This window comes from Pteropus alecto, unplaced genomic scaffold (genome assembly GCF_000325575.1).
Source record: "Pteropus alecto unplaced genomic scaffold, ASM32557v1 scaffold220, whole genome shotgun sequence".
In the NCBI taxonomy this organism is placed as follows: Eukaryota; Metazoa; Chordata; class Mammalia; order Chiroptera; family Pteropodidae; genus Pteropus; species Pteropus alecto.
Window position 1 is genome coordinate 2,439,286 of NW_006430043.1, and position 13,693 is coordinate 2,452,978.

At 45.0% G+C, this 13,693-nt stretch overlaps 1 protein-coding gene across 1 annotated transcript; it reads right to left on the reverse strand.

Annotated features, from left to right (window-relative positions):
* Nucleotides 1–4,335: 4,335 nt before the first annotated feature.
* On the reverse strand, nt 4,336–7,128 carry ANKRD33 (ankyrin repeat domain 33). The gene is made up of 5 exons (XM_015588132.1): nt 6,877–7,128; nt 6,503–6,628; nt 6,186–6,326; nt 4,687–5,082; nt 4,336–4,504 (listed from the first exon to the last, which is right to left on the reverse strand). Exons 2-5 carry the CDS (start codon nt 6,621–6,623, stop codon nt 4,434–4,436), a joined length of 729 nt encoding a protein of 242 aa, XP_015443618.1. The 5' UTR covers nt 6,624–6,628; nt 6,877–7,128; the 3' UTR covers nt 4,336–4,433.
* Nucleotides 7,129–13,693: the final 6,565 nt, after the last annotated feature.

The following is a 13,693-nucleotide window of genomic DNA, read 5'->3' on the forward strand; positions in this document are numbered from 1 at the left end:
AGATCTGACTGGAGCGAGGGATGGGCCAGGGGGATGGAGGGGAAACTGTGGGGAGGGGTGAGGCTGTCCTGGTGGTTGGTGTGGTGAAAGATGCATGGATGTTTTCAACCATTTGGAATGTATGACTGCTGGAGAGTAGGGAATCCTTTCTAGATGCCCCCATTGGGGAACCTATGAGTTTCCATCTGTCCTTCTGTTCTCCCCACATATATGTGTCCCCTTGCCTTCTCTTGACCCAACTGGAGTTTCCTGGAGCATGCTCTGGAATTACTGGGGTCACTGCCACTCTTGGAACCAGATCAGCCCCTGAGAGGAGGAAAGAGATGATAAAGGCCCCTCTAAGCAGCCCGGACACTGATGGAGCCTGAATTCAGTTCTTTTCTATACACATTTATTGAACCTGTACAGGCTGGGCACTGAGCCAGGAGTTAGGGAGATAGAAATGGTTTCTGCCCACATAGAAGTGAGGAGAGGGTTCCCCAAGAGTTCTCACATGCCTGGCTGACATTCTAGTATGTATCAGGATAGCCAACTCTGCTGGCCCTTCTATAGGAGGTCCTCAAGGTGTGGAGTGGACACATGTACACATAGGGAGCAGGGTGTCCGGCCATCGGTGCTGCAGGAATGGGGGGTGAGCCTGGAGTTGGGAGTGCAGAGCCATGCAGGAACTGGTCTGAGAAGGCTAAATGGGATAAATGTGTGTTTTTGTTTAAGAGCCGCCAGTATAGTATCCTAGAATCACAGGGGAGGCCATGAGGCTCCAAAGACACATCCGCTGGCCTCCTCCACAGAGCTGTCCCCTTGGCATTTCCTCACCCTGCCACTCAGCACAGGAACGAAAACTGCTGTTTACTGGGCGCTGAGCCAGGCGGCACTCACTGCCTCACATACTTCTCAATGTTTAGGAACACGACCACCCTGGAAGTAGCGATTATATATTATTGCCATTTGATGTTACAAATGAGGAGACTGAGGCTGGGAGAGGTCCCTGGTGGCAGAGATGATAAGAGGCAAGATCAGGATTCAAACCCAAGTCTGCAGGGCAGCTTCGCTGTGGCCTGTATTCCGAACAGCCAGGGGCCTTATCCTGGGTTCCTTTGGCTCTGCTGATGGGAACTCAGTTGAGAAGCCTCAAGAGCTGGGCTGGGGCAGGGAGAAGCCCGGATGTTAGTGGAGAGAAAGGCTCACTTTGGGTGGCACAGGCAGAGCAGCCCACATAGGCCTCTTTCTTCTCTGGTAGCCTGCAAGGCTGTCAGAGCTGTTAGAGGATTAGAGAGAGATGGTGTGGCCTCAGAGCAGGAATTGGAGGACTGCAGGCCTGGGACTGTAGCTGCCCTGGAGATGGCCAGGGATGGAGGGGTGGGTGTTCTCCAAGATGGAGAGGCTCCCTTTGCTGGGAGCCTCTATACACATTGTCCGACCTGGGGCCCAGGCATTACTGCCTGGTCAGCCTCTTGACCAAAGTCCACCCCATGTCAGCCAGGAGGGAGAAAACCACAGAGGGCTAGTTCTCTGGCCCTGAAGATTCTGCAGTCACCCCTGTTTCCTTGTAAAATTCAAGCTGGTTGGAAGTGGGAGGGAGAGTCTCAGAGAAACAGGGAACCCAGGCTATGGGCAGAGGCCATGTGCTGCTGTGGAAAAGACACTGGCTTCAGAGTCCCACAGACTTAAACTCCAAGTGCCACTTAGCCACTTACCAGCTGTTGCTTAACCTTTATTGCCTCAGTTTCCTCAACTATAAAATAGGAAGGTTGTGGGGATTGAATAGAATAATGATGGCATTGATCAGGCCAGGCATAGTGAAAAGTGCTGCATTATCTCATTTAATTCTCACAACAGCCCTGTGGTGATGTTATTATTATCTCCATTCTAGACATGCGAGTCTTGAGATTCAGTCAGAAAGGTTAAATAACTTGCCCAAGGTCACAGGCCAACTTTTAGGCCAAAAAGTGTAACCACCAAGCTGTTTCAAGCCTGTAAATGTAGTTCTTTCCCTGTCACCTATGCCCAATGCCAGTGCTGGCTTTATGTGCTTCAATTTCAGCAGTAGATGTGGGGGTAAGAATTCTGGCTCCACTCTGGAGGCCCTGAAGTGGCTCAATCAAACTCAGTTCTCCAGGACCCTTTCATAGCACAACTCTTGGTAGCACTTTACATATACAAAGCCTTTTTACCCATGTTATCTAACGGATCATCCCAATAACCCTGTTTCCCCCCGTTGAACAGATGAGAATGGAGGCAAGAGAAATTTATGTGCCTTATTCGGGATCGCACAGGTGGGAAATGGCAAAGTTAGCCTTGAACCCATTCCAGTCCACGATGGTTCCCTTCAGAACCCTCTGGGAGAAACCACAATCTAATCCTAATAGTTGTTTTCACCTCAATGTGTGTGTGTGTGTGTGTGTGTGTGTGTGTGTGTGTGTGTGTGTGTGTTCCTCTAATCAACGAACAGGTTTATTTTTAATTTTTCAAAATTTGGTAATACATGATTCAAAAGTCAAAACATCCTGTGAAGAAGAATTCCAAATAATTTATGTAGATAGTCCACCCCCATGGAGATGGAGCATAACTCCCTACTCCTTTAGTGTGGGCTTCATACAATGACTTCCTTCCAAAGAGTACAGTATAGAAAGGCGGGAGGAAAGAGTAACTTTATGGTGGAGTAACCTGACGAACACAACCTCAGCCAGGTGATCAGTCAGGGCAACTCGACCTTGATAAGTCATGTTTATAGTATGTCCCCTTGATATGATATGATGAGAATAGCATATCACCTCTGTTGTCTTCCTCCTGAAAATCCATAATCCCGGTCTAATCACAAGAAAAAATCAGACAAATCCCAATTGAGGAACATTCTACAAAATACCTGACCAGCACTCCCCAAAACTGTCAGAGTCATCAGAGACAAGAAAGGTCTGAGAAACTGTCACAGTCAAGAGGAATCTACAGAGACATGGAGACTAAATGTAATGTACTATCCTGGATGGAATTCTAGGCAGAAAAAGGGAATTAAGTAAAAACTAAGGAAATCTGAATAGCGTGGACTTTATTAATAATAATGTATTAATACTGGTTCATTGATTATAACAAATGTACTATACTCATGCTAATAATAGAGGAAACTGGGTATGGGGTATAAGGGAACTCTCTGCTCTATCTTCATAATTTTTCTAAAAATAAAGTTTATTTCTTTAAAAAGTCAAAAATTTCAAAAAGACAGTCAATGAAAAGTCTCCCTTCGATCTCTGGTCAGCTGTTCAGTCTTCTGGCAGAGAAAACCGCCATGATTCTTTCCAGGGAGGTTCCAGAGAAGCAGCAGACGTTAGTGTTAAGAGTCTGGCCTCCACAACTAGATGGCTGGCTCTCAATCTTGACCTCTGCCAGTTTCTAGCTATGTGACCCTGGGCAATTCCTTATCCTCTCTGTGCCCCGTGTTCTCAAAGATAAATTCTTCGTAAGATTATTGGGAGTGTTAAATGTCTTAATATATATTATATATATTAATATATAATATATATTAATATATATAGTAAGTAGTAGCTTTTATTATTACAAATATAGAAGCAAATGTACTTATGCAACAAATGCATTAAGAAAAAATATCCAAAACTTGTAAATAAGGCACACAAAAAAATCACAAAGTGCCCTTTCAGAGATATTTTAGATCATTGGCTAATAACCCCACCTATGGGTCATCTTGGGGAAGTCACTTTGTTTGACACTGTTTACTATTGATTGGGGCCCAGATTCTGCAAAGTTAAGAGATTAACCTGTAGAAGATGGATAAATAGCAAATTATTTTTGTCTGGTAGAAAAAAATAGTTATGGTTTTATTGTCAGACAGGAATTAACTTTTTGTATCAACTTTGCAATCTTATTCCAGCATTCTTTTTTCCACTGACTGTCAATAACGATTTTTATGTCTTCCTTTGATCCATCCTGCTGGTTCACTCATTAAGTAGTTAAATGAATCTTGGTACTCACTCTATACTTGTATTTGTTAAGTTTAGCTTTGTGCACATTTTACCTTGACAAATAGTAGTATGCCATACACACTGTTCCACCTCTTGGTTATTTTCAATGAATACATTTTGAAGATAATTTCATATCAGAACATAAAGAACCTGTTTTACTCCTGTTTTACCACTATATAGAATACAAGGATTGGGCATACAGTAGTTATACCCATAATCAATTTAGCCAGTGTCCTATTGGTGGGCACTTAGGTTGTTTTCACTCTTTCACTGTTGCAAACAATTCTGTTTGAATAACCTTGTACATAGGTTTACAGGAGGATGGGAAGGCAAAAGGGGCTCTACAGGGCAAAGGAGCCTATGGGAGGGGCCTGATTCCCTGCTCCTAGGCTGGCCTAGCCCATCTTCCCCTGGCTCTGTGCCCACCTGGCCTCCTCTTCCTGCCTTCTCCTCTGCATCCTAAGCTCCTGGTATTGCCAGAGAGGAAGGGTCAGCCTGCGATGGCCTACAGGCCTGGGCTCTGGCTTGCTCTGGCTGGGAGATGAGGGTGCCTTGGAGAGAAGGATCTTGGGGACTTGGGGCCTGAAACTGGGCTGTAGCCACTGAGGGCACATGCTCAACACACCTTGAGGACTCTGGTAAGGGATGAGGACCCGGGGGCCAGGCACTACCTGGGGGGGCTGAGGTACTGGGGGAGGGGGAGGAGCAGTGCCTAGCAGCTCTGGCACAGACTTGCTTCGGGTGCCCAGTGCAGGTGGGCAGTCAGGGCACAGAGTGTGGCAGGCGGTGGTAAGAAAGGGACTGGCCAGGCTGGTCGTGATGGTCACAAGGTGGTCCAGGACACCCCCCTCTTGAGGAGATTGGGTGAAAGGGAGGCTCAAGGTAGTCTGTAGTCTCTCTAGGAGAGATGGGGCAGCTTGGGCCTGGGCCTGGGCCACGAGTCCAGGCAAAGCTGGCCACTCCGGTTGGTAATGCTGGCTGAGCTGCTCCACTTGGGGCCGCCGCTGCAGCTGCCGGATCCTTTGCACAGTGACGAAGCTGTCAGTCAGCACTGCCCACTCCAGGGCTGTCTTGCCCCGAACAGGATCCACTGCTGTCAGGTCAGCACCTGGGAGGGGCACAGGAGTGATGTGGGGCGGGGTGAGTGGGGGGGACAAGGATTGGTGATTTGCAGGAGGGCAAATTCTTTAGCAGCAGAACTTAATTTGGATTAAATTCAAAACCAGAGTTCCATCCCGTTGCAGCTAGGATCTGGGAGCCCTCAGTGGCTACAACCCAGGGACAGGACCAGCCCCAGATCCCAACCTCCTGTTTGAGACGGGTGAAGAAAACTGAAGCATAAAGAGGGAAAAAGACTTCAGAGACACCTATGAGGCATTTCCAAACCTAGAGCAGAATAGGGACCCCCTGAACCAAGGAACTAACCAGAGGGGTGGTATGCAGGTTCTTCAAGAAGGGGGAGGCCCAAGCTGTACCCTCTGGGGCAGGTGGATAAGGGGAGGGGGCCCAGTGATTCCCACTCCTGGTCCTTCTCTTCATTTCCACACCCCTCTAATCCTGGGGAAGGGAGAGGAGCAGTCACTCTGAGGCAAAGATAGGGGTGCAGAACTCCCTCCCGTCTCACCCCAAAACTAATCTGATGGATGGGGAAGGGAAAAGGTGGAGTCTGGGGTTCCTGCAAAGTGACCAACAGAGGACAGCCCCACCTCAGGGAACAATGAGAGCCTGTGACACCACAAACAGTGTGGACTTCGTCCCAGGACAACTGCACATAGTCACATGTCTCAACTACACATCATTGTGATCCTGGATCCCTGGATTGTCAGAGATGGAAATCACCCCAGAGAAGGCCAACACCCTCATTATACTGGTGAGGCCCAGAAGGGAAAGCCATCTGCCCAGAGTCACTCAGCTAGTGGCAGAGCCGGGATGAGAACTCCAGAGTCTGCTTCCAGATACCAACCTTTTCACTTAAGATTCTCCAGCTGGTCTAGGTTATCCTCCCAAACGTTCTTTTCTGGGATCACCATAAGTAATGTAAATAGAGTTATCAATAGCTGGACTTTGTTGATAGTGGGAAGCCAAGCACACTCCCCTCCTCCAAAGAATCAACCTAGACTGATCCTCCATTTCCATCTCTCTCCTCTCTGCGACTATGACAGCTGACTTAGTGTCTGTTGGGGGAGAAAGTGGAGGCCATGCCCCATGCACCTGCCATGAGAAGGGCAGCCACACATTCAGAGCGGTCCCGCATAGCTGCCTTCATCAGCGCTGTTAGCCCCCGCTGGTCCCGGCGCTCAAGGTCCAGGCCTGCATAGTAGTTGAGGAGGAGACTCACCAGAGGTGCATGGCCTGCAGAGCACCAAAGGTAGATCTTGGCTCCCCAAGAAAGGAGTGATGAAGCCCCAAATCCACCCTCCACCCAACACATCAGAGTCTGGGGTGGAAACATCATGCAAAGAGTGTGGGGTGTGTCCCAGTCTAGAGATAGGGAGGATTGGTAGAGGGTGGGGTCAGCAACTTCATACCTGCTTGGGCAGCCAGCATGAGGGCTGTGTCCCCTTCTTTGTCCTGCTGGTTCACATCCAGGAAAGGACAGCGACTGAGCAGGGCCACAACACTCCCGAAGCCGTGGTAGCATGCGACCATGAGGCCTGTCTGGGGGAGGGGCAGCTCAGCCCTCGTGCTTTCCCCCATGAGCTCCTTGGGGCTCCTGTGCCCTCTAAACCTACTTCTGTCCCAGAGATGTTCCAGCCCCTGTGAAGACCCACTTTCCCCAATTCCCTTCCTGTTGAGGACTCAGGCAGTGGGTGCTGACCCTGAAACTCTCTCAGGATGAGTGTGGTGTGATGGGGACACAGAGCTGCCTCAGCTGTCCTAGGAAGCACCTGGGTTAGCTCACCCTCCCATTGCCGTCCACCTGGGTGGCTTCCTCTGGGGAGACCCCATCATCCAGTATAGCTTGGAGCTGGGCAGAGTCATTGCGGACACAGGCCCAGTACAAGGCCCCCAGCTTGCAGCCTGGGTCAGGGGTCTCATTGACAGGGCAGAATAGTGCCTCAGACATGTCCAACTGTCTCCTCAGCAGTGGCAGCCCTTCCTCTTCCAGCCTGCGGGCAAGAAGGTGAGTCTCCTCTCCTCAGGCAGTTGACATCTATAACACAGAATGGAGGGGAGCAGCGTCTCCCTGGATCCCAGGGAGGGGTCCTGGCTTCTGCAAATCACCCAACCCTTAACCAGGAGGAAAGCCTTTTCTCACTAGGGTGTCCCACCCCATCCACGTTCGAGGGAGGACAAGTGGAGACAGGGAGGTCGAGTGGCAGTCGCCCCAAAAGGGTAGAAGTGTTTCACTGTAAATGAGGATCCCAGAGAAATTCAAGAAGGGAGGTCTTCTGTTTCTCATGGGACCTTACCTAGGGTTTGGAGGCTCCCAGGAAGGCAGTCATTGCTGGGGCCCACAGCATCCCCCAGACTCCTGAGAGTGCACTCACCGGGTCTCCGGAGCGCTGGAAATGGACTCTCTCTCCCCAGGAAGCAACGCAGGTGACAGATGGCTAGACTTAAGGAAAGAGCTGCTGCAAAAGCCCCGTCACTGAGCTGGATCAAGCCGGGTTAGTAAGGATGCGGGCCAGGAGGGGCGGGCGCTCTCCTCTCCAGGCGACAGAGACGCGCCCCAAGGTCCAGTCCAGAGTGGGCGGGGCCCGAGTCACGGTGGCTCCTCCCCCGCGGAGTAAGACCGTTTGGGGTAAGATCTTTTTCTCACTGCCCACCTTCTGGGAAGACCAGAAACAGACTCTTGAAAGATGGAAGAGTCACGACGTTTCCAAACCCAGCCCAGAAATCCTGAAGTCCCTTCCTCTTTGGTGGAGGGGGACTTGGTGAGGTCGTGGTAGTGGTGTGACAGGGTGGGAATGCGGACCCTGTCCTACTAAATAGGAGCTGGGACTGATGTATGTGAGTGTTGGGGATGAGTGGGAGTGTCCAGGGGTCACCTGGACCTATTTTTTGAGATTCTAAGAAAATTAAAACATAAATAATTGCCTAATTAGGAGTACAGAAATTATGATATAGTAAGTTTAATAGGTTAGTTTTGGTGTGGCAAATTAAATACGAAATATTTAAATTGTATATATATTAAAATACATTGATTTAATTATTCGAATTAAATTATTAATTTAGTAAATTGTTAAATTATTTTTTAAATTAATATTAGCATTAAATTTAATAAATTGGTTTTGGACCGCAGATGTAGAAAATTGAGCCAATCACATTACTCTTATTTATACCACTCCCAGCATCAGACCTTACAAGATCTTTCCTGCTTTATTTTACCTTATTTAGCTTATCTCTTTTATCACTGATCCCCACAGCTCATTCCCCTCCTCCATTTCTTTACCAATTGGCACTCATGTATCCTTGAAAATGTACACTTCATTGAAAAAAGTAGTTTTGATTTGTATATGTTTTAACTTACACCTTAGAATTGTATTACTTTTTTTTCACTCAGTGCTGTGTTTTCAAAACCTGTCCTTGTTGCCTTCTGTGCAGTGTATCAGTTAGGAGTGCCTTTGGTTGTAAGTAACCCAAAGCTGACCTCAGTGGTGTGGTGGCTGCCACGGACTGACTGTTCCACATTAATTCAAAACTCCTTTTAGTGTTTCTTCCAAAATGCTGAGCTGGAAAACTAAAACGACACTTGCCAGATTCCCTTGAGGTAGGAATCTGTGATTTAGGTTCTACTCTTGTCCAATACATAAATTTGGAACAGAGCTAAATAGCATGGGACATCCGTTTTGCTGCCACAGATCATGACAGATGCAGTAAGGCTCTGGTGAGCAGCTTCCCGATTCATCAGCTTCCTGTAGTGGTGACTGTTGTTTTCCTGATCTGAGGAGAGGTCATATGCCTCTCAAAGCTGGGAGTCGTTCCTGGACCTAGAGCCTGCTTCTCCATCCCTTTATATGTAAACTAGCCTGATTTCTTTCTATTGTCTGCAATTGAGCCCTAACTGATACAGGTGGCTTAAATAATTAAAGTTTTATTCTTCACACAAGATTAAAAGTTCAGGATAAGAAGATGTTAGTATTGATGTAACTTGATGATGTCAGGGCCATCTATGGGAGATGGCTTGACTTTTCCTCATGGTCACAAACAGCTGCTGTACATCTAGCCATCACAGTACAATGTGGTGAATGCACACGAATTCTGTGCAGTACTTGGAAGAAATCTACTAGATTATCTATTAGACATCACTGATTAGTTACGCAATCCCTGTCTATAACCCCCCTCCTCTATAGTCACCTTTTAGTTAAGTGTGACCGTGAACATAATTTTGGCCAATGAAATGCAAGCAGCAGTCTGATGGGTAAAGTTGCTGGAAAAACTTTGCTGTCTTGATAAAAGATGTGGGGTATACCTGTTTACCTCTTTCTTTCTTCCCTCTTCTTTCTGCCACATAGAACTCCATAGTGTATATCCATCACATTTCACTTATCTGCCCTTCCAGTGATGGACACCTAGGTTGTCTCCAACTTCCTGCCATTAACAAATAATACTGCAGTGAACATCCTTGTACATTTCTGAGATTGCTGGATCATAGGATATATTCATGTTAGTGACCGGATACTATCAGATTGCTCTCTGTTTTGCAGTGTATTCACCAGCAGTATGTTAAAGTCTCTGTACATCCTTGTCAACACTTGTATTATTCTGCCTTCTAATTTTTGTCAATCTGATGTTACAGAACTACAAAATGATAATGCTATTTTACACTGGATTTTTCTGGTTCTCAACAAGGGGGCATCTCTCCACATACCTGATAGCCATCCTTGTTTACCCTCCCATGAATCGCCTGTTCCTAGCCTTTGTCCAAGTTCTATTGAATTTTCTTGTCTTTTTCTCATTGATTTTTTTCAGGAATTCCTTTTAATATTCTAGATAATAAATTTATTTTCAGATGGATTTAGTTGTGGCAACTGTACTATAAACTTTCTGTTAGATTTATCTGTGGTGAACTTCATTGAAAGAAATCCTGACTCTTGATGTGGTTAAATTCATCAAAATTTCTCCTTATACTTTATGCTTCTGGGTCTTATTTAAGAAGATTTCCCACTCTAAGACCACAAAGATCTTCATTTCCTTTATTAACCTTGCAGTTTTATTTTTAATTTTTAGTTTTTAATCCATCCAGAATTTACTTTTATATATGGTACAAGGACGAGATCTGTTATGGACTGAATTGTGTCCCCTAAAATTCATGTTGAAACCTTAACCCCCAATGTGACTGTATTTGGCCAACAGGCCTTTATGGAGATACTTAAAATTAAGTGAGGTCATAACAGTGAGGCCTTAGTCCAATAGGACTGCTGTCCTTTTAAGAACAGGAAGAGATACCACAATGTGTACTTGTGTGCTCCCCCACCTCCTTCCCATGTGAACACAGTGGAAAGACCATGTAAGGACATGGTGAAAAGACAGCTATGTACAAGCCAAGGGGAGTCCTCGCCAGAAACCAAACCTGCTGGCACCTTGATCTTGGACTTCCAGCCTGTAGAACTGTGAGAAAATAAATTTCTGTTATTTAAGCCACCCAGTCTGTAAAGCCACCCAGTCTGTAGTATTTTATTACAGCAGCTCAAGTAGACTAATACAACACTGGTTCATTTCTTTGGGTCTGTCATCCAGTTTACTAATTCTCTCTTCAGTTGTGCCTAATTTGATTTTAAATATGTCCATTTAAGTATTTTGAAACTTTGTGAAATAAACTGACATTGTTATCATAGGCTGAATAATATAGCTTCCCAGAGATGTCCATATCCTAATCCCCAGAACCTGCGAATATGTTACATCACGTGGCAAAAGGGACTTTACAGATAAAATTAAATTAAGGATTTGTAGATTGGGAGATTATCTTGGATTATTTGGGCTGGATCTTGATGAAAGTCTTTTTTCCTTTTGTGTTTAATGGGGTTTTCTTTGTCTTTTACTGTGACCTATTCATTTTCCCTGAAAATTTTTGTTGGAAATTCCTTGAAGCTAAGGATGAAGGTATCTTCTTCCAGAGAACGTGACTTTGCTTCTGCCAGGCTCTTAGAGGCATAACAGTCCTGAACCACTTTTAACTAAATTCCTGACTTGGAGAGTTTTGGATCACCTAAAATAATGTAAATTTGGGCTGCAGATCAGCCCAAGGATCAGCTAGTGGTTACAGCTCTGGTATAGAGCCTTTTCATTAGTTGAGATCTGAGGCAGCTTTCCTTAAAATCTCCTGGAGGTGACAGTAGGGTGGATTTATTTCAGATTCAATCTTACATTAAGGGCATACCTTTTGGAGTCATAGCTTTTTAAAGAAATCCACTATTAAATTCTTCACCCTGATTCTTTCAAAGATAAAGACTGCAGAAATTGAAGCTCAAGTTTGCCTAATTCAACAAATATCCTCAGACTAAAGCAGAGTCCTTGTTCTATTTCCCTGTCTGAAAATTTCTGCCTTCCCTTAGATTGTAACCTAATAAATTCTTGATATCTAGTCAGCTCATCTATGCTTTTAAAATAATTTGCATTTGTATTTCAAGCAGCACTTTTACTATTTTACTCTGAAAGATCAGTCCAGAGTCCAGCCAGTCATATTATGAGAAATAGAATTTCTTCTAATCCTAATTAAATTAAAAACAATTTAATAGAAAAATGGGCAAAAGACATGGCAATTAATTCATAGAAGAAATACAAATGGCCAAAAAATATATAAAAAGATGCTTAGTCTCACAAGTAAGCAGGAAAAGGCAAATTAAAATAATAATGAGATATTACTTTTGACCCATCAGCTTAGGAAAAATTAAACATTAATAATATTAAGTACTTACACTGTTGGGGAATGTAAATTAGTAAAGTATTTTTGGAAAGCATTTTGACAGTATTTATCAAAATAATAAATGTACATCCACATTAACCCAGAAATTCTGCTTTTAGAAATCTTTCCCAAAACAGTACTTGCATATTGAGCATAGACTTTGCAGCATTGTTTTCATTAATTTGAAAGAACTTAAATATTCATCAATAGAGGAAGGGCTTGACAAATATGCACATGCAGATTATGCCTCCATTAAAAAATAATTATATTCATATGGACTGCTCTGAAAATATCTGAGACATGTTGTTAACTGAGGAGAAAAAAAGCCTAATGTAATATAAATATATATGGAGTGTGTGTGATTGGCTGTTTACATGTATGTAAGTGCATAGAAAGGACTGGAACAGTAGTTCTCAACATTGGCAGCACAGTGTAATTACTTAGGGACTTTTTAAAAATAGTAATGCCTGGAATCCACCCTGGAGATTCTGAGGTAATTGGTCTGGGGCATAACTGGTCAAGGGGATTTTTTAAATCTCCCCATGTGATTCTAATATGGAGCCAAAGTTGAGAACTATTGTAAAGAATGGTGCTCATTAAAATGTTGGCCATGGTTAACTTAAGGAAGGAGAATAAGAGTGAGGTGAAAGGGGACCTCCACATTTTTCTTTTTGAACTTGTATAACGTTTGAATCTCCCACCAAGATAATTACTACTTGATAACAAAAGGAAAAATGAATCAGAGAGATTTCGGTGTTTCCTCCTCTTCCTCCCCAACCTCTCCTGTACACAGTTCATCACTCCTTAGTGCTATCTCTGTTCTTCATTCATTCGCTCATTCAGTAGCTATTAATTGAAACCTACTTTGTGTCAGACACATATTTTGGCTCTTGTGATTTTCATGTTAGTTATCATTAATCTCATTCTTGGCTCATTTTGGTCATCTCTGTCTCCTGCATCTAGCACGGTTTTGGCACTCACGAAATCTGAGTTCCCTGACAGTCTCTCCTCTGGTCTGAGAGCACCCCAGTATCATTCAGGAATGACGGGAGAGGAATAGGAGACTTTAATCTGTGATGACAGGCCCCAAGTACATCTAGCTAAGTATAAGGAAGTTTCACATTTTCCTTCTCAAATTATCTGCCTCCAAGCCTAGAGAAACGACTTCGGGTCCAGTAGAGACCAGCCCTAGCCTCTGCAAAGTTCTGTTTCTGCAAGGCCACTCTTAACCAGCAGGTGGCAGCCCTGGGTAGGAATTGGAAGAGCATTCCTACCTCAGCGTTGAGGCAACCCCCCCTACTGGGGTCTTGGCAGGGCAGGTGAACACAAGGTGGGTTGTGAGGATCCCATTTTTGGCTCAAAGCTCAAAATGCATGGGAGTTATTTTTGTAGATCAGCTTTAGTCAAGCTGGTTAGTTACCCAGATTTGTGAGGTTTCTTTTACTTGCCACTTGCAGCTATATCCAAGTCCGAGTTGCCCTGTACAGACCTCCGTCCTCAGGAGGACTGTTTGACAGTCCTTTCTCTCCCCCTTCCCAGGTCCCCAGGCCAGGTCTTGACCCTCCTTGCGCATGTCTTTGCTGATAGAGAAGACTGTGGTAGTGGAGGAGTGGAGGTTGCTAGTTAATGTGTAAAATAATGGATAACATCCTGGGTGATACAGGAACACTTCAGTCAGTGCCTTCTAGAGTCTCAGCGTGGTGCCTTAAAGATTAACAGTAAAGGACTTGTACACAGTCTCCTTTTGACTTCTTTGCTGCTGGTGTCTGACGGGAGTTCACTAGAATGCTCCTTTCTTGCCACTCCAATTTCTCTTCAACCTTGCTCTCTCCACTGCCTTTTGTTTGTCCATCTCCTTTCTGTCTGTCTC